We start from the raw sequence: 25000 nt of genomic DNA, 5'->3' as shown, positions 1-25000 counted from the left end.
GTGTCTCCACCCCCCCCCATCAGGACCGTCCGCGGGTCTCCACCCCCCATCAGGAACAGGACCGTCCTTGTTGATGGTCAACACTTGAAAGTGCTGTGACGGTCGGTGCTGCTGCACTTCCCACACAGAGGGGGGACGCTGACCTCTGACCCCTGAGCCTGGGGGGGGACAGAGGTCAGGAAGTCCTTAAAGAGGGTCGAACCAATTATTAGTGCTAATTAGAGTTTTACATCATGCAAATTTATTGAGCAAAGCTAACGATCTTTGAATCTTGAGTCTTTACTTTCTGTTGCAGCTCTTCCTCCTCCTCCTCTTCCTCCTCCTCATCCTCTTCCTCCTCATCCTCATCTTCCTCCTCCTCTTCCTCTTCCTTCTCTTCCTCCTCATCCTCCTCATCTCCTCATCTTCCTCCTCATCCTCCTCCTCCTCATCCTCTTCCTTCTCTTCCTCCTCATCCTCCTCATCTTCCTCATCTTCCTCCTCATCCTCATCTTCCTGCTCCTCTTCCTCTTCCTTCTCTTCCCCCTCCTCCTCCTCATCTCCTCCTCCTCTTCCTCTTCCTCCTCATCCTCCTCATCTTCCTCCTCCTCCTCCTCGTCCTCTTCCTCATCCTCCTCATCCTCTCCCTCCTCTTCCTCCTCCTCATCCTCCTCGTCCTCTCCCTCCTCCTCTTCCTCCTTCTCATCTTCCTCCTCCTCATCGTCTTCCTCATCTTCCTCCTCCTCATCGTCTTCCTCCTCCTCCTCCTCATCCTCCTTCCTTTCACCTCTTTTCCTGAATAGAACTGCTGATAAAATGGTTATAATGAATCAACGTTTTCTTCTTTCAATCATCTCATCTGTTAGTGGGATGGAACCACCAGGTCACTTCTTGTGTATCTGTCATCCCTCCTTCATCCCTCCCTCATGTCTCCCTCATCCCTCCATCATCCCTCCCTCATGTCTCCCTCATCCGTCCATCACCCCTCCCTCATGTCTCCCTCATCTGTCCATCACCCCTCCCTCATCCCTCCCTCATCCCTCCCTCATCCCTCCATCATCCCTCCCTCATGTCTCCCTCATCCCTCCCTCATCCCTCATTCATCCCTCCCTCATCCGTCCCTCATCCCTCCCTCATCCCTCCCTCATCCCTCCCTCATGTCTCCCTCATCCGTCCATCATCCCTCCCTCATCCCTCCATCATCCGTCCCTCATGTCTCCCTCATCCCTCCATCATCCCTCCCTCATGTCTCCCTCATCCGTCCATCACCCCTCCCTCATGTCTCCCTCATCCGTCCATCACCCCTCCCTCATCCCTCCCTCATCCTCCTCATCCCTCCATCATCCCTCCCTCATGTCTCCCTCATCCCTCCCTCATCCCTCCCTCATGTCTCCCTCATCCCTCCCTCATGTCTCCCTCATCCATCCATCACCCCTCCCTCATGTCTCCCTCATCCCTCCCTCATGTCTCCCTCATCCGTCCATCACCCCTCCCTCATGTCTCCCTCATCCCTCCCTCATGTCTCCCTTATCCATCCATCACCCCTCCCTCATGTCTCCCTCATCCATCCATCACCCCTCCCTCATCCCTCCCTCATCCATCCATCATCCCTCCCTCATGTCTCCCTCATCCGTCCATCACCCCTCCCTCATCCCTCCCTCATCCCTCCATCATCCCTCCTTCATCCCTCCCTCATCCCTCCTTCATCCCTCCCTCATCCGTCCATCACCCCTCCATCATGTCTCCCTCATCCCTCCCTCATGTCTCCCTCATCCCTCCATCATGTCTCCCTCATCCGTCCATCACCCCTCCATCATGTCTCCCTCATCCCTCCCTCATGTCTCCCTCATGTCTCCCTCATCCTCCCTCATGTCTCCCTCATCCGTCCATCACCCCTCCATCATGTCTCCCTCATGTCTCCTCATCCGTCCATCACCCCTCCTCATGTCTCCCTCATCCCTCCCTCATGTCTCCCTCATCCCTCCATCATGTCTCCCTCATGTCTCCCTCATCCCTCCCTCATGTCTCCCTCATCCCTCCCTCATGTCTCCCTCATGTCTCCCTCATCCCTCCCTCATGTCTCCCTCATCCATCCATCATCCCTCCCTCATGTCTCCCTCATCCCTCCATCATGTCTCCCTCATGTCTCCCTCATCCCTCCCTCATGTCTCCCTCATCCCTCCCTCATGTCTCCCTCATCCGTCCATCACCCCTCCCTCATGTCTCCCTCATCCCTCCATCCAAACATCAACTGGAATCTCTTTCAGCATTGTTGTTGTTGTTGTTGTTGTTCTGTCTGTCGCCTGCTGTTGGCTGTAAACTCCCTCTGGGCTGGTTCCTGTCTCACCAGCGTGCACCAACGTGCACCAACGTGCACCGTTGTGCAGTGGCGTGCACCGGCGTGTGCGTGTCCAGGTGCTCGTGTCTTTATTCTGGCTGCTGATCACTCTCCTCCCCCCCCAGTTTGAGCTGCCGTTGAAGATGCCGGGCCACAGACACAACCACCAATCGAATGGAAGCAGGAAGTGAGTTTGCTGTCGGCGTCCTGACGCGTTGCCAGAAGGTCGTGAGCGTTTGCGTCTTGGGTAAAACGGTTCTCAGATTAAACCTCGGCGCTGTCGTCTCTTCTTTGGCAGCCACAGCAGCAGACACAGGCACAGCGAGCTCATGTCCAACCCAGCCTTCGCCTACTACCCTGGAGACCAGATGCTTCACTTCTACCGCTGGACCTCTCCTCCCGGTGTGATGAAGATATTGTGCATCATCATCATCATCATGTGTGTAGCCGTGTTTGCCTGCGTTGCCTCCACACTGGCCTGGGACTACGATATGAGCCTCATGGGTCTGGGGGGTGGGACCGGCATATTACCTGGTTACGGCAGCTCCTACGGGGGCTCCTACGGGGGCTCCTACGGGGGGTCCTACGGGGGCGGCGGCGGCTATGGAGGAGGCGTTGGTGGGGGCAGCTATGGCTACGGAGGAGCACAGATGGATCCCAAGGCTGGAAAAGGCTTCATCATTGCCATTGCTGCCATCACTTTCATCGCTGTGCTCATCATATTCGTGCTGGTCGTTTCAAGGCAAAATGCTGCTCGCTCACCAAAGTTCTACCTCGCAACCATCATCATCGCCGCCATCTTGGCTTTCCTCATGGTCATTGCCACTATCGTGTACCTGGTCGCGGTGAATCCAACCGCTCAGTCCACCGGCTCCATTTATTACAACCAGATCCGACAGCTGTGTGCACAGTACCAGACCCAGACGCAGGCCCAGGGCATCTTCCTCAACCAGTACCTGTACCATTACTGCGTGGTGGAGCCCCAGGAGGTATGGAGAACCAGTGGCCCAGAGGTCCACTACATGAGCGGGCCTGCTTTCACCGTCCAGCTGTTAGTCCAGCTGTTAGTCCAGCTGTTAGATTAGCTGTTAGATTAGCTGTTGGGTCAGCTGTTAGATTAGCTGTTGGGTAGCTGTTAGATTAGCTGTGGGGTTAGCTGTTGGGTCAGATGTTAGATTAGCTGTTGGGTCAGCTGTTAGATTAGCTGTTGGGTCAGCTGTTAGATTAGCTGTGGGGTCAGCTGTTAGATTAGCTGTTGGGTCAGCTGTTAGATTAGCTGTGGGGTCAGCTGTTAGATTAGCTGTTGGGTCAGCTGTTAGATTAGCTGTGGGGTCAGCTGTTAGATTAGCTGTTGGGTCAGCTGTTAGATTAGCTGTGGGGTCAGCTGTTAGATTAGCTGTGGGGTCAGCTGTTAGATTAGCTGTTGGGTCAGCTGTTAGATTAGCTGTTGGGTCAGCTGTTAGATTAGCTGTTGGGTCAGCTGTTAGATTAGCTGTTGGGTCAGCTGTTAGATTAGCTGTGGGGTCAGCTGTTAGATTAGCTGTTGGGTCAGCTGTTAGATTAGCTGTGGGGTCAGCTGTTAGATTAGCTGTTGGGTCAGCTGTTAGATTAGCTGTGGGGTTAGCTGTTAGATTAGCTGTTGGGTTAGCTGTTAGATTAGCTGTTAGATTAGCTGTTAGATTAGCTGTGGGGTTAGCTGTTGGGTCAGCTGTTAGTCCAGCTGTTAGATTAGCTGTTAGGTTAGCTGTTGGGTTAGCTGTTAGATTAGCTGTTGGGTTAGCTGTTAGATTAGCTGTTGGGTTAGCTGTTGGGTTAGCTGTTAGGTTAGCTGTTAGGTTAGCTGTTAGGTTAGCTGTTGGGTCAGCTGTTAGTCCAGCTGTTAGATTAGCTGTTAGGTTAGCTGTTAGGTTAGCTGTTAGTCCAGCTGTTGGGTTAGCTGTTGGGTCAGATGTTAGATTAGCTGTTGGGTTAGCTGTTAGATTAGCTGTTAGTCCAGCTGTTGGGTTAGCTGTTGGGTAGCTGTTGGGTTAGCTGTTGGGTTAGTGGGCTGTATGTGTGTATATACTGTAGTTGTCCTGTTCTGTGAGACGCCACATTTTCCCTTCATCGACCCCTCGTTGACCCCCAACAGGCCATAGCCATCGTCCTGGGCTTCCTGGTGTTCGTGGCCCTCATCATCCTGCTGGTGTTTGCAGTCAAGACTCGCTCTAAGATCAGACGCTGGGGCCAGGAGCGCATCTTATGGGAGGAGGTGAAGGTCATCAGTGACGGTCCACGCCACAGCGTCGACGAGTGGGTGAGTGGGTGGGTGGGTGGGTGAGTGAGCTGGTGGGTGAGTGAGCTGGTGGGTGAGTGGGTGGATGGGTGAGTGAGTGGGTGGGTGGGTGGGTGGGTGAGTGAGCTGGTGGGTGAGTGAGCGGGTGGGTGGGTGGGTGAGTGTGTGGGTGAGTGAGTGGGTGAGTGAGTGGGTGAGTGAGTGAGTGGGTGGGTGAGTGGGTGAGTGAGCGGGTGGGTGGGTGGGTGAGTGAGCGGGTGGGTGGGTGAGTGGGTGAGTGAGCGGGTGGGTGGGTGGGTGAGTGAGCGGGTGGGTGGGTGAGCGGGTGAGTGAGTGGGTGAGTCTTTAATCCCTGGAAGGCTGAGTGGAACAGGTGCACATGGGAACATTAAATGTGCTCATTCTACTGCACAAATATTGATGTTCATCGGGTTAATTTAACAGGTTCAAGTTATTGGTTATTAATTGGTTATTAGTAATATTAAATATGGAATTAAAAGCTCAGAGAAACAAGAGAGAGGAACCTTCACGTTCCCACACTGGGAAGCGTCTCCTGTTCCCACACTGGGAAGCGTCTCCTGTTCCCACACTGGGAAGCGTCTCCTGTTCCCACACTGGGAACCTTCACGTTCCCACTCTGGGAAGCGTCTCCTGTTCCCACTCTGGGAAGCGTCTCCTGTTCCCACACTGGGAAGCGTCTCCTGTTCCCACTCTGGGAAGCGTCTCCTGTTCCAGCAGCAGATGAGCAAAGTGACGCATCTCCAGTGATACAGAAACAATCCCACAACAGTGGTGGGTCACATATTCCAGATAATCCCACATTATGGAAGAGAAACGTTGTTGAGAGCAGCAGCAGCAGCTGGGTAACTCAGTTAAAGTTCTGAAATCATCATCATCATCATCATCATCATCATCATCATCATCATCATAGTGGTCGTCCCAGGCTAAAAGGCCTCTGAGGAGCCTTCCTCCTTCCTCATGGTGAAACCTATAGGAAGTGTGTTCACTCAGGAAATCATATTGTTGTGAGGCCACAGTGAAATAGTGATGGAAGGGGCTTTCTATAGGATTCTATAAGATTGTATAGGATTCTACAGGATTCTATAAGATTGTATAGGATTCTATAAGATTGTATAGGACTCTATAGGTTGTAGCCCTGACAGACACAACAGAGAAACTACCTTTAGAGAATTGTCCAGACTCTTTGTGTTATGGGGAGTTTTAATGTTAAAGAGAAATGTACACACACACACACACACACACACACACACACCACACACACACACACACACACACACACACACACACACACACACACACACACAATCACTGAGACAACAGCGATGAGGATGTGGTTTCACTCACAGTTTCTAGGTGTGGCCTCTGTTATTGCAGCTAGCAGAGGTTCTGCCACTACGGGAGCATGAACGTAAACGTGTGTGAAGGAGCTCCGTCTCTGAATGGAATGCTAACCCTAACCCTAACCCTGACCCTGACCCTGACCCTGACCACTGATGGGGTCCAACCTCTGCCAACTTTGGTTGCCCAGCATTTACCCCCACATCAGAAACTGGTTTCAGTTTGTGGCGTCCGAGCGCCTGTTTGCTTCCTGTTGATGCTTCTAATAGTTTCAGTGAGATTCAGACATGCGGGAAGAAGTGGATGAACCGGTCAAACCTGCCGAAGGTCCCAGAATGTTGGGACACATGATGCAGAGAGAACAAGTTTCCCCACACAAACTGGGTCAGGCCTCGTCTAGAAAAGGCCCTTTGTTGCAGATGCAACTGGAAAGTAGCTGAATGTCAGGAATGTGCTTCCACTGAGGCCACGGACCTCACCCTGGCCCCTGGCCCCTGGCCCCTGGCCCCTAACCTGGCCCCTAGCCCTGGCCCCTAGCCCTGGCCCCTAGCCCTGGCCCCTAACCCTGGCCCCTAACCCTGGCCCCTAGCCCTGGCCCCTAGCCCTGGCCCCTAGCCCTGGCCCCTAGCCCTGGTCCCTAACCCTGGTCCCTAACCCTGGCACCTAACCCAGGCCCCTAGCCCTGGCCCCTAGCCCTGGCCCCTAGCCCTGGTCCCTAACCCAGGCCCCTGACCCAGGCCCCTGACCCAGGCCCCTGACCCTGGCCCCTCACCCTGGCCCCTAACCCTGGCACCTGACCCTGGCACCTAACCCTGGCCCCTGACCCTGGCCCCTGACCCTGACACCTGACCCCTAACCCTGGCACCTGACCCTGGCACCTGACCCCTAACCCTGGACCCTGGCCCCTGACCCTGACCCCTGACCCTGGCATACACACTCCACACACCCTGTGTCTTGCCAAACCTTGAGAGGGTTTTGTCATTTCAGGTGAAGACTGTGTCTGGGGAACCGGACGTGCTGCTGAATGACCCAAATCTCACAGTTGGTGGATCCAGGGACTATCTGGACCAGCTGGATCACAGCAGACCTCTTTACCTTCCAGGGTATGTACATGCTGTGTTTACACACACGCCTATGGACAGAAGCGACTGTCCTCGGTCAGCAGGACGTGAATTCGTCCACGTTTACACACGGTTCCAGCAAGAACTGAAAGAGTCCAAGGTGGATCAGATGCTGAGAGGGCCCAAGGTGGATCAGATACTGAGAGGGCCCAAGGTGGATCAGATACTGAGAGGGCCCAAGGTGGATCAGATACTGAGAGGGCCCAAGGTGGATCAGATGCTGAGAGGGCCCAAGGTGGATCAGATACTGAGAGGGCCCAAGGTGGATCAGATGCTGAGAGGGCCCAAGGTGGATCAGATACTGAGAGGGCCCAAGGTGGATCAGATACTGAGAGGGCCCAAGGTGGATCAGATACTGAGAGGGCCCAAGGTGGATCAGATACTGAGAGGGCCAAGGTGGATCAGATGCTGAGAGGGCCCAAGGTGGATCAGATACTGAGAGGGCCCAAGGTGGATCAGATGCTGAGAGGGCCCAAGGTGGATCAGATGCTGAGAGGGGAGCGCTTCTGAAGCTCATGTTAGAACTGAAATATTTGTCTTTGCAGAGACTCTGATATTAGCAGTTCTGTGACAGCCATGAAGTCCAGGGTGAAGGACTACGAGTCGGGGGTGGAGTCTGGAGACGACCTGGAGGACGAGGACTTCAGCATGTGAGTGACTGAAAACAAAAACCCTGCGGGGGAGCGGGTCCAGTTCAAACGTGCTCCTTTAAACATCTGCAGAGCGTTTCCTCCCATCGTGGACGAGGAAGAGCGTCTGAGCTACAAACGAGAATTTGACCAGGATCATCAGGAGTACAAAAGCCTGCAGGCGGAGCTGGACAACATCAACCAGGTGCTGGCGGGGCTGGACAGAGAGATGAGTGCCCACGCTGAGGGGAGCCCCCAGTTCCTGGTGAGGTGACCTCCAACAGGGTTGGGTTAGGGTTGGGTTAGGGTTGGGTTCAGGGTTGGGTTCAGGGTTGGGTTCAGGGTTGGGTTATCTTCATAGGTCCCATCTTTGAATGAGCACCGACACACATGAGGTTGAGCTCATGTTGGCTGTAATGTCCCCAGTGGACGTGGTCATTATTGCATCTGTAGTCGCCACACTAACGACATTAACGACTGTGGTTCTGCTCTCAGGATGCTGTGGATGAATACAGCCGCTTGAAGAACATCAAAAAGGTAAGAGGTGGACTTCTTCTGTCTGTTAAAGGAGCTCTATAGTTTAATATTCTGAAGAAATCTTCCCTTTTATTCAATAGTCCTCTAATTACCTGATTAAGAAGAGGAGGTGTAAACATCTCCGGGCTAAGCTGTCTCACATCAAGAGGAAGATCAGTGAATATGACCACCGCCCTTGAACCTTTGGCAACTGTCTCCAGTCTTCTATCTCATATAATGCATCTCGTATAATGCATCTCGTATAATGTATACTTGCCACTAATCAACCTCTTGGAATCAGTCCACCAGCAAGAATTTGAAGGGTTAGCACCTTTTTTAGGAGCACCTTTTTTACCATCCACCCTTTTCTTAAGGAATATTTAGGTGTATGAATTTTTATTTTCTCAAAGTTAGAAAGTGTAAAGTCTGTATTTTAAAGCCTCAGTTATTGTATTTTTTATTACTGAATTTAAAATGACTTAAATTGCCATTGTTGTACATACTGTTTTTATTCCTTTAAAACCATGTAAATTGGTCTGTTGCTCTCCCATTTTAAAATAAATGATATTCTTTGCCGTGTTTCTTTTTGAATATGCCTCTTTTGCTTTCAGTCATTTTTATTTATCACTTCTAAAACTGTTCAAGTCCCCTCTTTTTGTAAATGTTAAATACTAATATTGCTCCAGCTAGATTTGTGCCATGATTATGTTTGTGCAATCGATCTCGTGTCGCTGATGTCTGGTTGTGTTAAAATGGATTGAAATTTATTTAACAAACTTTATTCATATTCTGAGTGGAACATGAAGTTCAATTTACATTTACATAAAAGCATAGCAAATCTACAAATGGACAATTTGGAACAGGAAAATTAATACATAGGCAAGAAAAAGAACTGATCATGCAAAATAGAAATAAAAATGTGGCAGGGGTCAGAGCTGAATAGGGTTATCCAAATTGAAAACATTAAAATGTTTGATTGTTTTGGGGTTTTTTTGCTGAAGAGACTTGGTGAAATAATGAAATAAAACGCTGGATGTTGTGGCGGCTGACGTACGCAGAAGTAAGCGGACCATTTGTCTGGTGCTCATGTTTCCATACGGACATAGAATTGCGGCGCACCGCGTGGTTTGTGATTTCCGGAGAATCCTTATAACGTTCACGCAAAACAAGACGCGTATGGTCATTTGTTCTTTAAAAAATGTGTTTAGAGATTCGATTTAACAGGCCTCGTCGTTAAATCTATGTTATTTAGCCGTAAATAATGCGGCTTCCTGATTAGTCTTCGCTTCATCAGACAGTTTAGCCCGAGATCGTCGTGGTTTCCCATCACCGGAACCTTTGGTGTGACACAATGGATGAAGAACCAGAAAGAGCCAAGCGCTGGGAAGGAGGCTATGAGAGGACATGGTAAAGCTGTGAAATCAGGAATAAGTGTTGGTCTTGAGAAATGTGCTTTGAGTCCTGACTGAGATGTGGACGCTGCAGGGAGGTGTTGAAGGAGGACGAGTCTGGCTCCCTCAAGGCCACAGTAGAGGAGATCCTGTTCCAGTCCAAGAAAAGAAGGTGTGTGTGCTCATCTATGTTCTGCATGCTGATGAGTTGTCTTCAACGTTCAACAGCAGCTTCCTTGTCTCGACAGACTGATAGAGAGCCATGGACAAGTGAGGCTGGGCATGGTGAGTTAGTTCAGGAGTGCTCCTAATGTTCCTGGAGACCATCTCCCTAGGGAACTAGGCTGACACCAGTGGATGGGTTGTATTTCACGGTGTCGTTGCTGACAACAAGAACACAGATATACGTGAGATTTCTTGGTTATTATGGGATGTCTCTGCACTAGATGCGTCATCTCTTTGTGGTGATTGACTGTTCAAGGAGCATGGAGGACCAGGATCTGAAACCCAACCGTCTCACCTCCACTTTGAAGGTAACCATGGTGACCCAACCTTCGCGCTGTACGGCTGCTGTCTCTTCCGTTTGCACTTCCCTTTGCTTTTCCTCCCCGCGTGCAGCTGCTGGAGGCGTTTGTTGATGAGTATTTCGACCAGAACCCCATCAGCCAGGTCTGTTCTCACATGTACTGTTTAAAACTTTATAAGTGGGTGACCTTTAAACCCTAATGCTCCTGGCCGTGTCTTCAGATGGGGCTCATCACCACCAAGAACAAACGCGCTGAGAAGTTGACCGACTTGTCAGGTGAGAAGCCACAACTGGATAAAGTCTAACTACGATCATCTGGATCATCTCCTTCACTCGTCCGTTTGTCCACCAACATACAAATGTGGTCTGTGATGGATTCTGTCCTCTGGTCACCTGCAGGAAACCCAAAGAAGCATTGTGCTGCCCTGAAGAAAGCAGTGGACACGGTGTGTGTCGGAGAGCCGTCCCTGTACAACTGCCTCAGCCTGGCCGTGCAGACGCTCAGGTCGGTCCTGCCGTCCATAGGCCCACCCCCTCCTGCTCGGTTGAATGTATCCGTCAGGCGGACCTGTCTTTGTGTGCAGGCACATGCCTGGACACACGAGCCGGGAGCTCCTGATAATCCTCAGCAGCCTCACGACATGTGACCCAGCCAACATCTACGAGCTGATCGAGGTAAATCAAATCAATCAATCTTTATTTATATAGCGTCTTTTACAATCAACATTGTCTCTAGACCCTCTCCAGAACCCCAGGGCCTGACCCCAGACAAGCAACAGTGGCAGGAAAAACTCCCCTTTAACAGGAAGAAACCTGGAGCAGGACCAGGCTCATGCTCCTGCTGATGGGGGGGGGGGGGGGGGGGGGGTAGAGAGAGAGGAGAGGAGAGGAGAGGAAAGGAGAGAGGAGAGGCCTATAACAGCATAACTAAGATGTGACCTAATGATTAGACGACCCCCTAAGTATGATAATCAGTCTGTCTATGATAGTAACTGGAACTACTGAATTAGTAACAATACGCTTCATCAAAGAGGAAGGTTTTAAGTCTGATCTTAAAGTAGCGATGGAGTCAGCCTCCCGTACCTGGACAGGGAGAGACACCATTACAGGAGTCATGTGACCTCTGTGGTCAATACCTGTCAGAACTCTGGCTGCAGCATTTTGGATCAGCTGGAGGCTTCTTAAAGAGGTGTTTGGACACCCTGATAATAAAGGATTACAATAGTCCAGCCTGGAAGGAACAAAAGCTGGACTAACTTGTCAGCATCATGGTGGGTCAGTAGCTTCCTGATCTTTGTGATGTTCCTCAGGTGAAAAAAGGCACTTCTAGAGACTAATTTAATGTGTGAGTTGAAGGAGAGATTTTGATCAGAAGTTACTCCTAGATTCCTCACAGAGAGACTAGATGTTAATGAGATACCATCTAGAGCAGGCATGGGCAAACTAAGGCCCGGGGGCCACACGCGGCCCGTTAAACGTTTTAATCCGGCCCGCCAAACTTGACAAATTAAATGAATAAACCTTGTTAATGTTAAATTTTCACTGCAATTCTGGTGTTTTCCCACTAGAAAAAAGACAGTCAGGAGGAGAGTGATGGTGATATCCTGAAGGATAACAGAACTTTCAGTGCTTTAAAATAAAAATGGTTATTAATTTTTTTTTAAAAGGCACATTTTATTCATTTGATTTTAAGTGTTTTAAGAATCATTCCAGTCAGATATTTTGTTGTAATGCTTCTCTTTCATTTGAAATTAAAGCACATGTTTTCTCCATATCCCAAGATGTGTATTTTTTCTCCAATGAGGTGAGGTTACCAAAGCACTCCATCCATCCATCTGCTCCTGGTCCGGCCCCTTTGTCAAATGTTAGAACCCATTGTGGCCCACGAATCAAAATGTTTGCCCACCCCTGATCTAGAGTGATCATGTGATCTAATCTATCCCAGAGAGGTTCAGGACCAAACACCATGACCTCAGTTTTTCCTGGGTTAAGGAGGAGGACATTTGAAGACATCCAGGACTTTATGTCTTTAAGACAGGTCTGGAGCTTCACTAACTTCTCTGTCTCCTCTGGTTTCATGGATAAATAGAGCTGAGTGTCATCAGCATAACAATGAACATTGATCCCATGCTGCTGAATAATGTTTTAAATGTTCGGTAGAGAATCCTTGTTGGGCTGCTTTTAAATGCAATTGAACCGAGCTTCTTTAACCTGTGTTTTGTTTTCCGGTCAGACCCTGAAGACTTTGAAGGTCAGGGTGTCAGTCATCGGCCTGTCAGCAGAGGTGCGGGTGTGTACCGTGCTAACCAGGGAGACGGGCGGCTCCTACCACGTCATCCTGGACGAGAGTCACTTCAAGGAGCTGCTGATGCTGCATGTGAAGCCTCCACCAGCCAGCTCCTCCTCTGAGTGCTCTTTGATTCGAATGGGTGAGTTTCCGTAGATGCTGCTAAACCCACTGCAGAGCCGCCACAACAGTGCTTATATTGTGTCCCATATGGGGGTCAGAGTACCAAATAACACAGATGGGGCTAGAACTAAAGCTCCGGCCTCTTTCTCTGAGAGGAGTGACGCACTGTGTGTCTGTTTAGGGTTTCCTCAGCACACCGTTGCCTCTCTCACAGACCAGGACGCCAAGCCCTCCTTCAGCATGGCGTGAGTAAGGAAAGGTGTCAGCCCTCAGCGTCCTCCTCGTCTGCCACTGATGCTGTGTGTCTCCTAGTCACCTGGACAGCAGCAGCGGTCCAGACCTGTCTCTGGGGGGATACTTTTGTCCACAGTGTCATGCCAAGTACACGGAGCTTCCTGTGGAGTGTAAAGTGTGTGGTAAGAGGGACGACCGCCACCTCTAGTGAAGCAGGATTCTGGCTGCTCCAGAAGCTGCAGACTTGTGCTTTCTGTGTGATGCGCAGGCTTGACACTGGTGTTGGCCCCCCATCTCGCCAGGTCCTTCCACCACCTTTTCCCCCTACAAGTCTTTACAGAGAGTCCTGCAGATGATCTCCAAACAGAGAGGTGACGGTGGCACACGCGAAACCACGCACGTCTCTACAGATGTCACGAGTCTTCACCGACACATTTTGGGTGTCGTCCGTTAGCCTTAGCATCGCCAAGGACAGACTCTCAAGTCTCCGCTCTGTCTTTGCAGGTCCTGCCAAGCTTGTCATGGGGAGCTCAAAGACAAAAGTGTGAGTACATGAGTGGAACCCCCCCCCCCGAAGGTTGTTGTAGAAGTAGTAGGACATGGGAAAGCATTTTTAAAAGCATAGAACTGCCTATTTCCGTCCTCAGGTGTTCAGCTGTCCATCGTGTCTCAGTGTGTTCTGTGTCGACTGCCACCTCTTCATCCACGACTCGCTCCACTGCTGCCCCTGCTGTATCCACCGTCGGAGTTGCCCCTGACAACGAGCCACGGCTGCTCGGCTGAGATGATTTCTCTTTATTGTTTCTGTTCAGATTTGTACTTTCTTCTTCTTTGGCACATTGCAATAAAAATGCGTGTCCATCTTTGTCGTAATGTTTTGTCTGTTGTTGTGCAGATGTATTTAAATGACTATTTAATAACACTATTTTCAAATATAAAATCACAAGTGGGTGTTGATGAATAACCAGGAAAAAAAAAAGGTTTTAGAATAGTAAACCAAACATTTTAACTCATTCAGGTGAGATGGTTGCTTCTATTGATTTCTTAAAAGTCTTTCTGCTTAATTCTTCATAATTTAAACCTCCCTTAACGCTGCCGTTAGACATTATAACGCGCCGCGTCACCGGAAGTACTCGTCATTTCCGCAGTGAAGCGCGGGAAACGGATGACAACAATGTCGCGGGTTGTGAACGCGATCGTGGCGGTGTGTCCCGACCTGGGCATCGGGATGAATGGAGATCTGCCCTGGCACCCCATCAGACTCAAGTAAGGGAAAAAAATGGCGATAAAACCGTGAACGCTGTCTCCTGTCACACTATTCACATACCTTTTTAAATAATTGTTTTCAGTAAAGAATTCGTGCACTTTCGAAAGATGACGTCGACTCCTTCTGTAAACGGTAAGAGTAATAAGATCAGTGAGAGTGATCTTTTTAGAGTCTCCACAAGTCTAAAGTTGGTCTTTTCACTCGATTCAACGGTCCATTTAAAAGGGTCTGGTTTCTATGGTCTTGCTCAATCTTGGAGCCTGACTGTGCAGAAAACTTTGACCTGGACCTGGCCTGGCCCCGGGGAAACATTAAAAAAACAACATAAAAACATTGCTTTGCTCAGCATCTTGCTGAGCCTGGACCTTGAGCCTGGACAGATGATTGTTCCAGACCAATGGGAGACCTCCTGCCTGCTCCTGTTTCCCAAGATGAAGCAGCGAACGAACCTTGGAAGGTCACGCAGTCCTCAGCCATGGTCGGACCCCTGCAGGGTGCCTTCCAGCCCGTTGGGGCGGAGGAGCCCACTGGAGAAGGCTGACAGCACCGAGTCTTCAGCACCATCTGTCCTGCCCTGTGACGCTCCAGCGGTCCGGTCTAAACCAGCTTCAGATCAACGCCAACAAAACAAAGGAACCAAGTGGATTTTAGGAAAAGCTTCCCAGCCCAGGGAAAGGCCAGAGCCAAGGCCCGACCCTGTGCTGGCTGGACTACCCAGAGCCAAGGCCTGACCCTGTGCTAGCTGGACTACCCAGAACCAAGGCCTGACCCTGTGCTAGCTGGACTACCCAGAACCAAGGCCTGACCCTGTGCTAGCTGGACTACCCAGAGCCAAGGCCTGACCCTGTGCTAGCTGGACTACCCAGAGCCAAGGCCTGACCCTGTGCTAGCTGGACTACCCAGAGCCAAGGCCTGACCCTGTGCCCTGTTCATCATTGGGCTACATCAGGACGAGGCAAATTCCCGTGTGCAGTAATTTAACTGTGTACCACTTTAATATACATATATAGTCTTTTCCCTTTTATTTCTTTTGTCTTTGTTCTATTGAACTGAATTGAAAATGGAGTAAACATCAGATAAGTTCCGTCTGTTAATCCCATTTAGCGACTCGTGAATTTAGTGTTGGTAATTATTCCACGTGCATCTGCCTGGCGACAGGGAAGCAGAACGTGGTGATCATGGGCAGAAAGACCTGGTTCTCCATCCCAGAAAGAAACCGACCTCTGGCCAACAGGATCAACATCGTTCTCAGCAGACGGTGCAGGTAGGTGTCGAGTCCAGGAGCAGACGGACTCAAACCGGCCCCAGTCGTGGACAGCAGGCCCAGGGGAACCAGCCAGACCAGAATAACAGCCCATATTCCTCAATTTAATTCGGAATGGATGTTTTTAGAGTTGAGTCTCGGGGGGCTGGGGTAGGTTGAGCTCAAGCATCTGTAGTTGGCACCAGCGGCCGGATGGTTGACCCACGTTCAAAGCTGCCTGCTGATTGTTGGGACTGACTTCTCCTCCAGGGAGCCCCCGGCAGGAGCCCACCACCTGGCCCGCGACTTGCCCTCGGCTCTCCGGCTGGTGGACTCGGAGCTGGCCGAGCAGGCCGACCAGGTGTGGGTGATAGGAGGCAGCTCGCTCTATCAGGTAGGTCCGCCACTCTAGAACCTCACATGCCTCCTGGAGATGTGTAATCTGTTATGTTGGGCTACCCAGGAGCTGATGGAGGGGACAGGAACCACCAGACTGTTTGTCACGCGGATCCTGAAGCAGTTTGAATGCGACACGTTCCTCCCTGAAATCAACCCTGCCAGATACCGCCGGCTGCCACAGTAGGTCCAGGTCATCCTCTGGAGCTCCGCTCTGATGGGGCCTTCCATGAAACCGAGTCCGTGCCAGAGCAGGGATGGGATGGACTGGAATTCTGCTGATGTACTTCCTCTCCAGGTTTCCAGGCGTGGCCCAGGAGCTGCAGGAGGAGGAGGGGATCCAGTACAGGTTCCAGGTCTATGAGAGCATCGAGCACTGAGGAGACCTGGGCTGGAGCACAGAGAGACTCAACAGAAGGTTCCTGTCGCAGCCCCGAGGGTCTGGCTGAAAGCAAAGTGGACACATTTGTTTCACCGAGACGGTTTGTCCCAACTTTGACATTAAAACTGCTGCGTGTGTCCCAACGTTCAAGCACTGTGATCTTTTTCTGCTGGAACTGTGGGAAGGGCCGTTCATCAATAATGAGCCAGTCAGACTGAGCATGAGCTGGAGGGAGAAGGCCCAGGAACCAGCAGGAACTGGTCCAGGACCAGGTCCAGGAGAGATCCTGGAGAGACCAGGTCCAGGACCAGGGAGGAGAGCCAGCTGGTGCAGCTCCTTCACCTGCTCTGGATGGAGACCCTCACATGAAAGCTGAAGGTCTCAGAACTCAAACCTGCTGTGGAGCCGCCCACATATGGGCTGGATAGACAGCCCCCCCCCCCCCACACACACACACACACACGTACACACACACGGGGACTTTGCTCATTTCAACTGTAACTTTTATCCTTCATAATCTTAATAATTAATTCACATGCTCAGTTGTAGGATCTCTAACATGAGATCGGACCTAATGTTCTGTAGCCCAGAACTGTGTGTTGGGAGCAGGGGACAGATGGACAGGGGACAGAAGGACGGGGACAGATACTGTCTGTATGGACTTTTGGGTGGATGACTCTTTCAGGGGGAACGGAAAGTGGATTTTGCTCCCTGATGCTCAGATAAAAATGACCAAGAACGCGACACGGAGACATTAGACGTCTCCGTCCTGCGTCCCCTGTTGACATTAGACGTCTCCGTCCTGCGTCCCCCTGTTGACATTAGACGTCTCCGTCCTGCGTCCCCCTGTTGACATTAGACGTCTCCGTCCTGCGTCCCCCTGTTGACATTAGACGTCTCCGTCCTGCGTCCCCCTGTTGAGCTCTGTCCTCAGAGACGGTGGCAGGTCATAATAGACCCGACTCCTGTCAAAGCCTCGTCGATAGGGCAGCAAGTCCTGAGGCGTCAGCGTGTCCGTCTGGCCCGTCCACACAGTGAGAGTGTATCTGTGAACACACACACACACACACAACACACACACACACACACACACACACACACACACACACACACACACACACACACACACACACCTCAGTGCCAACCACAACTGTGTGTTCTCCCACCGTCCACATGACCCGTGTCTCCAGGTGACCCGGGACAGCGTCCGTCATGGTTTTCAGGCAAAGCTTTATAACATGTGAATAACTGAAGGGAGCTTATTACATGAGGCTCGTCTTGCTTATTACTGGGATCGCCGCCTCCTTAAATCAGCTTTATTATCATTATACAACATAGTTGCTATTATTTCACATGACCTGTCCTTGTTAAAATCCAAACTAGAACCAGAGTGTCAGGCCTGGGCCGGGCTGGGTAACCTAGCAACAAGCTTTGTGACGTCAGAGCGGCTCATTACACTTTAACTACACACCTATTCATGCATGGAACGGTGCTAATGTGGCACCAGAACCAACCCGAGCCCCCCCCCCCTCAGGGAGTGGTTGAATACCTGTGGGACTGCTGCAGCAACCACCTGAGCTGGGGGGCGGACCAGGCCAGAAGCACCGCGCGCACGGGGAAGGTGACGGGGTGTTGGAGGGCTCTGCACACCCCCTCCATCACACGCACCATGTCCCAGCTGTAACCTGGGGCGGGTCAGAGCAGAAGCCAACCCTCATCATCATCATCATCATCATCATCGTCATCATCGTCATCGTCATCATCGTGCATGCTGACTGGCCGGCTACGTGCTCACATGATGCTACAGATGCTAAGAGTTGTGGAGCCAGATGAGGTCAGGACAGGGTTAGGGTCCAGGAGAAGACACCAGAACACAGGTGACAGGCGGGAGCCCACAGGTGGACCACATCCTGCATCAGGTCTGAGCAGGTGGGGGGAGTTGTAGCCGGGGAGGAGGACTCTGGTGGGGAGGAAGATGAAGAGGAGTGCTGTGGGGCTTTCAGGGAGGACTTGAGACAGGAAGTGCTTCAGGTGAGTGGACAGGTGCAGCTCAGATGATCAGGTAGGAAGCAAGGAAAGGAGACAAGGAGACCTGGAGGAGGAAGGAGGACATGCAGGACCTGTAGTGACTTGGACAATACAGAGGACAGAAGGGTTTATCCAGGTTGGACACGTGAGAGATGGACAACATGAGGTAGCTGAGGGTGCTCAAGGACACAGATGGAGAACCCTGACCCTGACCCAACAGCACCAAGGTCCTGGTGTGGCCCACCACGAGCCCCCGTCTCAGGCCTTTGGACAATCAAAGTGAAGATGTACTGTTGGGGCTCAGAGAGGAGACAGCGTCCACTACGGACGTCCAGGGGGCTGAGGAGCGTCCAGCTCATCTCCGTCTAACTTGGTGTCTTTATTTCTGAACTACAAACACTCGCTGTTGAGTAATTAAGCCTCTTGCAGTTGGAATATTTCTGATTGACACAATTCAGCGACTGCAGAGACAAACCGATGACATCACCGTACAGCGGTGCTGAGGTGGGTTGTTACCTGGGTTATCCATCCCAGCAGTCCAGCCTGTCGTCCACCCCAGAGACAGCACCACCTGAGGGGGCAGGTCTCTCACAGCAGACAGGAAAGCCTGAGGGTCCAAGGGCTGCACGTGGCCCCCGGGGCCAGCTAGGACATCTGCATTGATCCACACTGGAAGGTTGGTCTTAGCCAACACCTCCTCCAGAAGAACCAAAGACGGAGCCACGGCCTCCAGGCTGGTGAGATATAGCACAGTGTTAGCATCACAAGCTAATGCTCTCTTTGTAAAAATGTGTATGAACGCTGCGTTCAACCTCTTAAAATCTAGCTTGATTCCCTTTTGCTGTTCTTTGACTTCCTGCAGCCACTCCTTCAGGGTGATGTCACTGTCCCGGGCTGGGGGGTGCGCCATGATCGGCTCTTTGGGGTCACACTCTCTCATCAGAACATCAGCCTCCATCATATGAGCAGAACCTGAAGAGCAGAACTAAATTGTCGTAGCAACAGACGTTCAGGCCTCTGCTGTTTACCATTAGAGAGGAGGGGAGGAGGGGAGGACGGGGGAGGACAGTGTCCCCCCTATGACGAGGGGAAACTGCTGAGTTATAGTTTCATAAAGTCTAAAAAGTGGCCAACTGCTGGGATTAGAAGAACAGATTGGAGGCGCACACGTGCTGAAACGTGAGTCTCCTGCAGTGTTGCCATGGTTACCTGAGAGCGCCTCCATCAGCCCGCTGCGGCTGTTGACCCCGTGACACCAGCTGACCTCGGCGGCGTCGCTGCTCCGGATGAGACCGCGACTCAGGAAATACTGCAGCGTCATGGTAGAAGCGGCGGCTCGCGCACTTCACACGGGGAAACACATTTACCTTTTAACGTCCAGACAAAAGAAACCGCTGGACAATAAGTGAAAGCGAAGGCAACAGCACAGGGAATGAATGACAGGTGTCCGGCATCATTTCTTCTTCGTTTTAAGAGTTTGCAGTCCGGACGAAACAAATCTGTAGTGCCGCCCCCTAGCGGTAGTTGTCATAACACTCCTTAAATTAGAAAGCTAAAAGAAAATAATGGATGATAGAGGGATTATTCCATTACTATTTACAGTAAAATGGCAATTATCAGTGTTGAACATTTACATGAACATATAAACATGTGTGTTTTGTGGCTGTTCCGCTCGTCAGCGCACCAGGTATTTCCCACCGGTAGGTGGCGGTAATGAGACCGCTGATCGGTTTTAAAACCCAAGACGAAGAAGAAGCAAACGGAGAAAAGGCTCTTTTATTTGAACCCGTTTGTTGTTTCGCTGTGTCCTGTAAGAATAAAATGGACTTGATTCACACGTTTTACTGCACATTTTTAGATAAAAACAGCCAGTCTAAATTCCTTTGTTACACCCGTAGAACGAAGGGAACATTTAACATCTGGTGAGTTTAGAAGCGCGCTCTCGTGCTTCTTTTTAAATTGGTCAAAACCGAAAGCCTTATGAATAAAAAAATTTAAAATTTCATACGAGGTGTACAACAATGCAAACATTATATTTCTGAAGAATTATCATATTAATGAAGCCTTAGTGTATGCTGTACATCAGAGTGTTGGTGTCCAGTATGTGAGTTTGTCCACTTCCTGACGGGACATTTGACCTTAGTTTGACAGATGTCTCCAATGTTTGGAGCGCTGACTGCACCGAGGACACTGTGGACCCCAGTGTAAGTCTCTGCTGAACACCCAGAAGTTTGCTCTCGGCATTAGAGCATCCATGCATCTGCTGTCTCTGCTTCGTATTTAGAAACGGACGTTTGCTTTGGGACCCACAGAGAAGAATCTCCAAAAACTCAGGCAAGAGGACTTAAAGTCCTTAAATGTGCTGTGGGAGCAGCAGTGTAGATGAGGAAATGCCCTTTCTCTCAGGTCAGCCTGTTTAAGGGGAGACGTGTCTGTTGTGGTCGGCGACACAAGTGCTGAACTCTGTGGAGGATCAAGTCCAGGTGATCCCAGACTGAAACTGTCCAGACTGGAGCCTCCTCAGGCCGGAGAGGAACTGAAGGAGCTGCTCTTCACGATGGCTGACCGTCTCTCTCAGGCTGAAGGTTCGTTGTCACTCGCCACATGCTTTACTGCGACATTTGTGCATTTCTAGAGTAGGTCAGTGCTGACCCTTTATCATCTCCCAAAGGTGCGTCTGTCTTCAGTAGTCCTAAGAAAAACCAGCACACGCAGCCAGCAGGTAAGTCTGGGACAAAGCCTAACTCTCTAACCCTAACCCTGATCCTAACCCTAACCGTAACCCTAGCCCTTACCCTAACCGTAACCCTAGCCCTTACCCTAACCCTAACCCTAACCCTTACCCTAACCCCAACACCCCTCCTAACCCTAACCCTGATCCTAACCCTAACCCTAACCCTTAACCCCAAACCTAACCCTAACCCCAACACCCCTCCTAACCCCAACCCCTACCTTCTCCCCAACCCTAACCCTAACCTTCCTCCAACCCTAACCCTAACCCCAAGCCCAACCCTAACCTCAAACCCAGCACCTTTCCAAGCCCTAACCCAAACCCTAACCCAAACCCTAACCCCAACCCTAATCCTAACCTTCTCCCACCCCTCACCCTAACCCTAACTCCAACCCTAATCCCAACCCCAACCCTAACCCTCACCCCTGCCCCTACCCCAAGGTCAATCCTAACCACATACCTACTCGCCATTTCACCAAAGTCTTCTCAGACTGGGCGATTCAACTCTCTCCCCTATCCTGTCCGGAACTCCGCAAGCCCTGGCTAACAGCCCCTCTGGGGGGGGCCCTCACCCTCCGCACTCCCCTGCTATCCCGATCAGTACGCCAGTGCAAAAAATGTTTTATCCCAAACCCTGAACCCTAGCCCTAACCCTAACCTTAGCCCTAGCCCTAACCCAACCCAACCCTAACCCTTACCCTAACCCTGACCATAACCCTAACCCTAACCCTTACCTGAAGGGACGAAAGCTTTCAAATAGCACTTCAGTAGAACTTTAGCTGTGGACCCAACCATCCCTAAGGATGATGTCCTCTCGTATTATCTGCCCGTTTCCGTCACGTTCGCTTCGCCATCTACGTTAAAAATGCTGCAGTTATAATAAAAATGAAAATCAGCTCGTAGAAAACTAACGTGCGACGAAGGAAATAGGGAAATGTTCCAAAAGCTTCACTGCCGCTGAGGAAACCTTCAGAATTTGGTGATGTTTTTAATAAAACGTCCAACCAAACTGCTTAAGTTACCTGTGGAAGTGGGATTGAAAGAAGCGCTCGTCCTCGAGATTTCTCTGGAGGTTTCTGCCGTGTCCACCGTTAAGAACCTGACTGATGTTTCTTCAGAGTCGGGAGCTGAGCAGAACTCTGGTCCAACGCTGACGCCGAAGAAACGACCTGCAAGAACGTCCCTCATCAACCCGGGAACTAAAACGTCTCACGTCCTGCAACGCACCTTAATGTGAGCAGTGCCAGAGGAGCCGACTCACGTCTCTCTCTCCTCTTGCAGAAAGGTGGAGGCAGCTGGCGTGACCTTTGATGATGCTGAAGACTGACCTCCGACATCACCGACACGTGCACGTGCACACTATTTTAATGAAAGCTCAGCAAACATGAAATGCATATTTACCTGTTTTAAATATGAACTGCGTGAACAGTCTTCTCAAAGCCAGCAAGCTGGGTTATTCAGGGTCCGTGAGGTCACAGAATTGTCAGCCAATATTAATCTGGTTTTACCAGAGCTGTTGCAGCGATGCTCATGTTGGAAACTAAATCCTTGTGCTCTGACTTTTCAGGTGGGCTCCAAACTGTCATATGCACAGGTCTGTCGGATGCCACCACGTAAGCGTGCCCCATCCCCAGACCTTCGCCCACCCTACCCAGACCTTCGCCCAACCTACCCAGACCTTCGCCCACCCTACCCAGACCTTCGCCCACCCTACTCAGACCTTAGCCCACCCTACTCAGACCTTAGCTCACCCGACCCAGACCTTAGCTCACCCTACCCAGACCTTAGCCCACCCTACCCAGACCTTAGCCCACCCTTCTCAGACCTTAGCCCACCCTACTCAGACCTTAGCTCACCCGACCCAGACCTTAGCTCACCCTACCCAGACCTTAGCCCACCCTACCCAGACCTTAGCCCACCCTTCTCAGACCTTAGCCCACCCTACCCAGACCTTAGCCCACCCTTCTCAGACCTTAGCCCACCCTACCCAGACCTTAGCCCACCCTTCTCAGACCTTAGCCCACCCTACCCAGACCTTAGCTCACCCTACCCAGACCTTAGCTCACCCTACCCAGACCTTAGCCCACCCTACCCAGACCTTAGCCCACCCTACCCAGACCTTCGCCCACCCTACCCAGACCTTAGCCCACCCTACCCAGACCTTCGCCCACCCTACCCAGACCTTAGCCCACCCTACCCAGAACAACAGCCCCAAGCAGCAGAGACTCGCCGTCCAAAAAAGTGGAGATATTAATGGCTGTGAACGGACTTTTGTTTTCTGTCTTTACAAAAGAAGCCAAACAGAATCTGCACCTCTTCCATTGCTGCTTTAGGGGACTTTTTTCTTTAGTTTGTTTAGATTCCAGTGTTTTTCTTTAAACACACCTGCATAATTGATGCTTATCATTCTGATTTCTTCTATTAAAAAGCACTGAGCAATATGTCTCTTTGCATCTTATTTATCTAATGTTGGTACTGAGTTTGTTAGGCTTTTATTTGAGTTCATCAGGAGTGCTTTGGATGTAGAAACTTCTGTTTGAGTAAAGAGGATTTGTTGATGTACCTCATTCACATTCTGTCCAGTGTGAAATCACAGAATCTGAAAACACTGACTTTGATGAGTGTTTAAAACCGTTAAAAGTGTTTCAACACCATTTTAAACATGAATGTGTGCAGAATGTCCAGGTACAGGTGAGTTACTGATGGGATAAATATGACTGAACACTACTAAAGTGTATTTTGCACTTGGTTTTTCTGTTTTTTGTCATAACATCTTCCATCCAGCAGGGAGCAGAATATCCATGAGGTTTATTGCTTTTTTTCGTCACCACGCTCTTGTTTACGACGATGATTTAATTCCCGAAGGCCAGAATGAACAAGATGAATAATACGAACGAAATAATGCGTTTTAACTATAGAGTTGATGCACACGTTGGTGTTACTTCCACATCAGTCTTGTTCAGCCATCACAGATCTGTTTAAAAGCCATTTGACCTTTAATTTTACATTATTCTGCCCAAGTCAGAAAATGAAAATGAAGGAAAAATAACATTGGTCTCAAGTGTCCCTTGCCCGGATACGGGGCCCCCTGCTGGAGCCAGGACTGGGCGGGCGGGGTGTGTTGGTGGGCGCCTAGTGGCTGGACCTCTGCCCATGGAGTCCAGCCGGGCACAGCCCAAAGAGGCAACATGGGACCACCTTCCCATGGGCTCTCCACCTGCCGGAGGGGCCAAGGGGGTTAGGTGCATTGTGTGTTGGGTAGCGGCCAAGGGCACGGACCTTGGCGGTCTGATCCCTGGCTGCATAAACTTGCTCTAGGGACATGGAATGTCACCTCTCTGGTGGGAAAGGAGCCTGAGCTGGTGCGCAAGGTTGAGAAGTTCCGACTAGATATAGTCGGCCTCACCTTGACGCACAGCAAGGGCTCTGGAATCAGTCTTCTCAAGAGGGGTTGGACTCTCTACCACTCTGGACTTGCCAATGGTGAGAGGCGACGGGCAGGGGTGGCATTTCTCGTTGCTCCCCGGCTCAGTGCCTGTATATTGGAGTTTACCCCGGTGGATAAGAGGGTAGCCTCCCTTCGCCTTCGGTGGGGGGATGGATCATGACTGTTGTTTGTGCCTATGGCCCAAACAGCAGATAACAGATCAAAGGCCATTTTGGGTTGTGAGTCACAACAGGTGACTTTAACTCAGAGCCATTGAGCTTTGATCAGAAATGGCTTTAATTAAAACCCAAAAAACTCCTTATATTCAAGTGTTGCTGCTACACCTACAGACATTAATCGTTAAAGGTTAAGCTGAAACCATAACTACACCAAGACAACTCATCTCTCTCCAACTGCAGATTTTTGATCCAGAATCAGATCTGCCGCCTCATTCTTTGACCCTCCCACCGAGTATCACCCTCCAAGAGAGACAAGCTTCGTACTGACGTGCACGCTCGTTAAAGGTCCAAAGGTCAGTAACTGGGAGTTGATGGTTGGGATCAAGTTGAGCTCTGCTGGCAGCTCTACCAAAGTCTAAATGTTTTCAATTAACAGATCTGTTGATGGCTGTTTGAGTGTGTGTGGTCATGGCAGTGGCTTTTTTGTTGTTTCTGCTTCAGGCTTTAGAAGATGGGGTGCTGCTATAGTAAGACTGAGGAGTGGAGCGACAGCGACAGTGACAGCAGTC

General features: G+C 50.7%; 5 protein-coding genes across 9 annotated transcripts in view; 4 read left to right on the top strand and 1 right to left on the bottom strand.

Annotated features, from left to right (window-relative positions):
• LOC130526014 (MARVEL domain-containing protein 2-like) overlaps positions 1-8796 on the top strand; it is a 17803-nt gene extending 9007 nt beyond the window's left edge. The window contains exons 8-15 of the mRNA XM_057033347.1: positions 2443-2504; positions 2616-3306; positions 4449-4613; positions 6939-7054; positions 7618-7722; positions 7795-7966; positions 8197-8238; positions 8319-8796. Of these exons, the coding sequence (XP_056889327.1) occupies positions 2443-2504; positions 2616-3306; positions 4449-4613; positions 6939-7054; positions 7618-7722; positions 7795-7966; positions 8197-8238; positions 8319-8417 (1452 nt within the window). The 3' untranslated portion in view covers positions 8418-8796. The remainder of the gene's footprint in view (positions 1-2442; positions 2505-2615; positions 3307-4448; positions 4614-6938; positions 7055-7617; positions 7723-7794; positions 7967-8196; positions 8239-8318) is intronic.
• A 521-nt stretch (positions 8797-9317) lies between these two features.
• Positions 9318-13651, top strand: gtf2h2 (general transcription factor IIH, polypeptide 2). Its single transcript, XM_057031735.1, has 14 exons — positions 9318-9624; positions 9703-9780; positions 9857-9893; positions 10055-10141; positions 10227-10277; positions 10356-10410; positions 10534-10639; positions 10719-10809; positions 12368-12563; positions 12726-12789; positions 12857-12960; positions 13047-13149; positions 13283-13322; positions 13426-13651. Exons 1-14 carry the CDS (start codon positions 9569-9571, stop codon positions 13534-13536), a joined length of 1179 nt encoding a protein of 392 aa, XP_056887715.1. The 5' UTR covers positions 9318-9568; the 3' UTR covers positions 13537-13651.
• Positions 13652-13888: 237 nt separating this feature from the next.
• On the top strand, positions 13889-16209 carry dhfr (dihydrofolate reductase). 2 transcript variants are annotated; one of them, XM_057031749.1, is made up of 6 exons: positions 13889-14044; positions 14128-14177; positions 15204-15309; positions 15559-15682; positions 15752-15867; positions 15983-16209. In XM_057031749.1, the coding sequence occupies exons 1-6, from the start codon at positions 13944-13946 to the stop codon at positions 16062-16064; spliced, it is 579 nt and encodes a 192-aa protein (XP_056887729.1). In that variant the 5' UTR covers positions 13889-13943; the 3' UTR covers positions 16065-16209. The 2 variants fall into 2 exon arrangements, with proteins under 2 accessions (XP_056887729.1, XP_056887730.1); XM_057031750.1 differs by lacking the exon at positions 14128-14177 and having other exon boundaries at positions 13944-14044.
• Positions 16210-16547: 338 nt separating this feature from the next.
• Positions 16548-19569, bottom strand: fam151b (family with sequence similarity 151 member B). Its single transcript, XM_057031746.1, has 5 exons — positions 19304-19569; positions 18907-19066; positions 18611-18828; positions 17616-17751; positions 16548-17112 (listed from the first exon to the last, which is right to left on the bottom strand). The coding sequence occupies exons 1-5, from the start codon at positions 19413-19415 to the stop codon at positions 16956-16958; spliced, it is 783 nt and encodes a 260-aa protein (XP_056887726.1). The 5' UTR covers positions 19416-19569; the 3' UTR covers positions 16548-16955.
• On the top strand, positions 19426-23266 carry paxx (PAXX non-homologous end joining factor). 4 transcript variants are annotated; one of them, XM_057031720.1, is made up of 7 exons: positions 19426-20016; positions 20238-20298; positions 20379-20428; positions 20501-20679; positions 20766-20816; positions 21944-22058; positions 22393-23266. In XM_057031720.1, exons 1-7 carry the CDS (start codon positions 19808-19810, stop codon positions 23156-23158), a joined length of 1431 nt encoding a protein of 476 aa, XP_056887700.1. In that variant the 5' UTR covers positions 19426-19807; the 3' UTR covers positions 23159-23266. The 4 variants fall into 4 exon arrangements, with proteins under 4 accessions (XP_056887700.1, XP_056887703.1, XP_056887702.1 ...); XM_057031721.1 differs by having other exon boundaries at positions 19812-20016; positions 21944-22031; positions 22107-22533; XM_057031723.1 differs by lacking the exon at positions 21944-22058 and having other exon boundaries at positions 19437-20016; positions 22107-22533.
• The last annotated feature ends 1734 nt before the right edge of the window (positions 23267-25000 follow it).

The sequence above is a fragment of the Takifugu flavidus genome, chromosome 5 (genome assembly GCF_003711565.1).
Source record: "Takifugu flavidus isolate HTHZ2018 chromosome 5, ASM371156v2, whole genome shotgun sequence".
Classification (NCBI taxonomy): domain Eukaryota; kingdom Metazoa; phylum Chordata; class Actinopteri; order Tetraodontiformes; family Tetraodontidae; genus Takifugu; species Takifugu flavidus.
The sequence above is the reverse complement of the archived record's forward strand: the minus strand, read 5'-3'. Positions and strand labels throughout refer to the sequence as shown.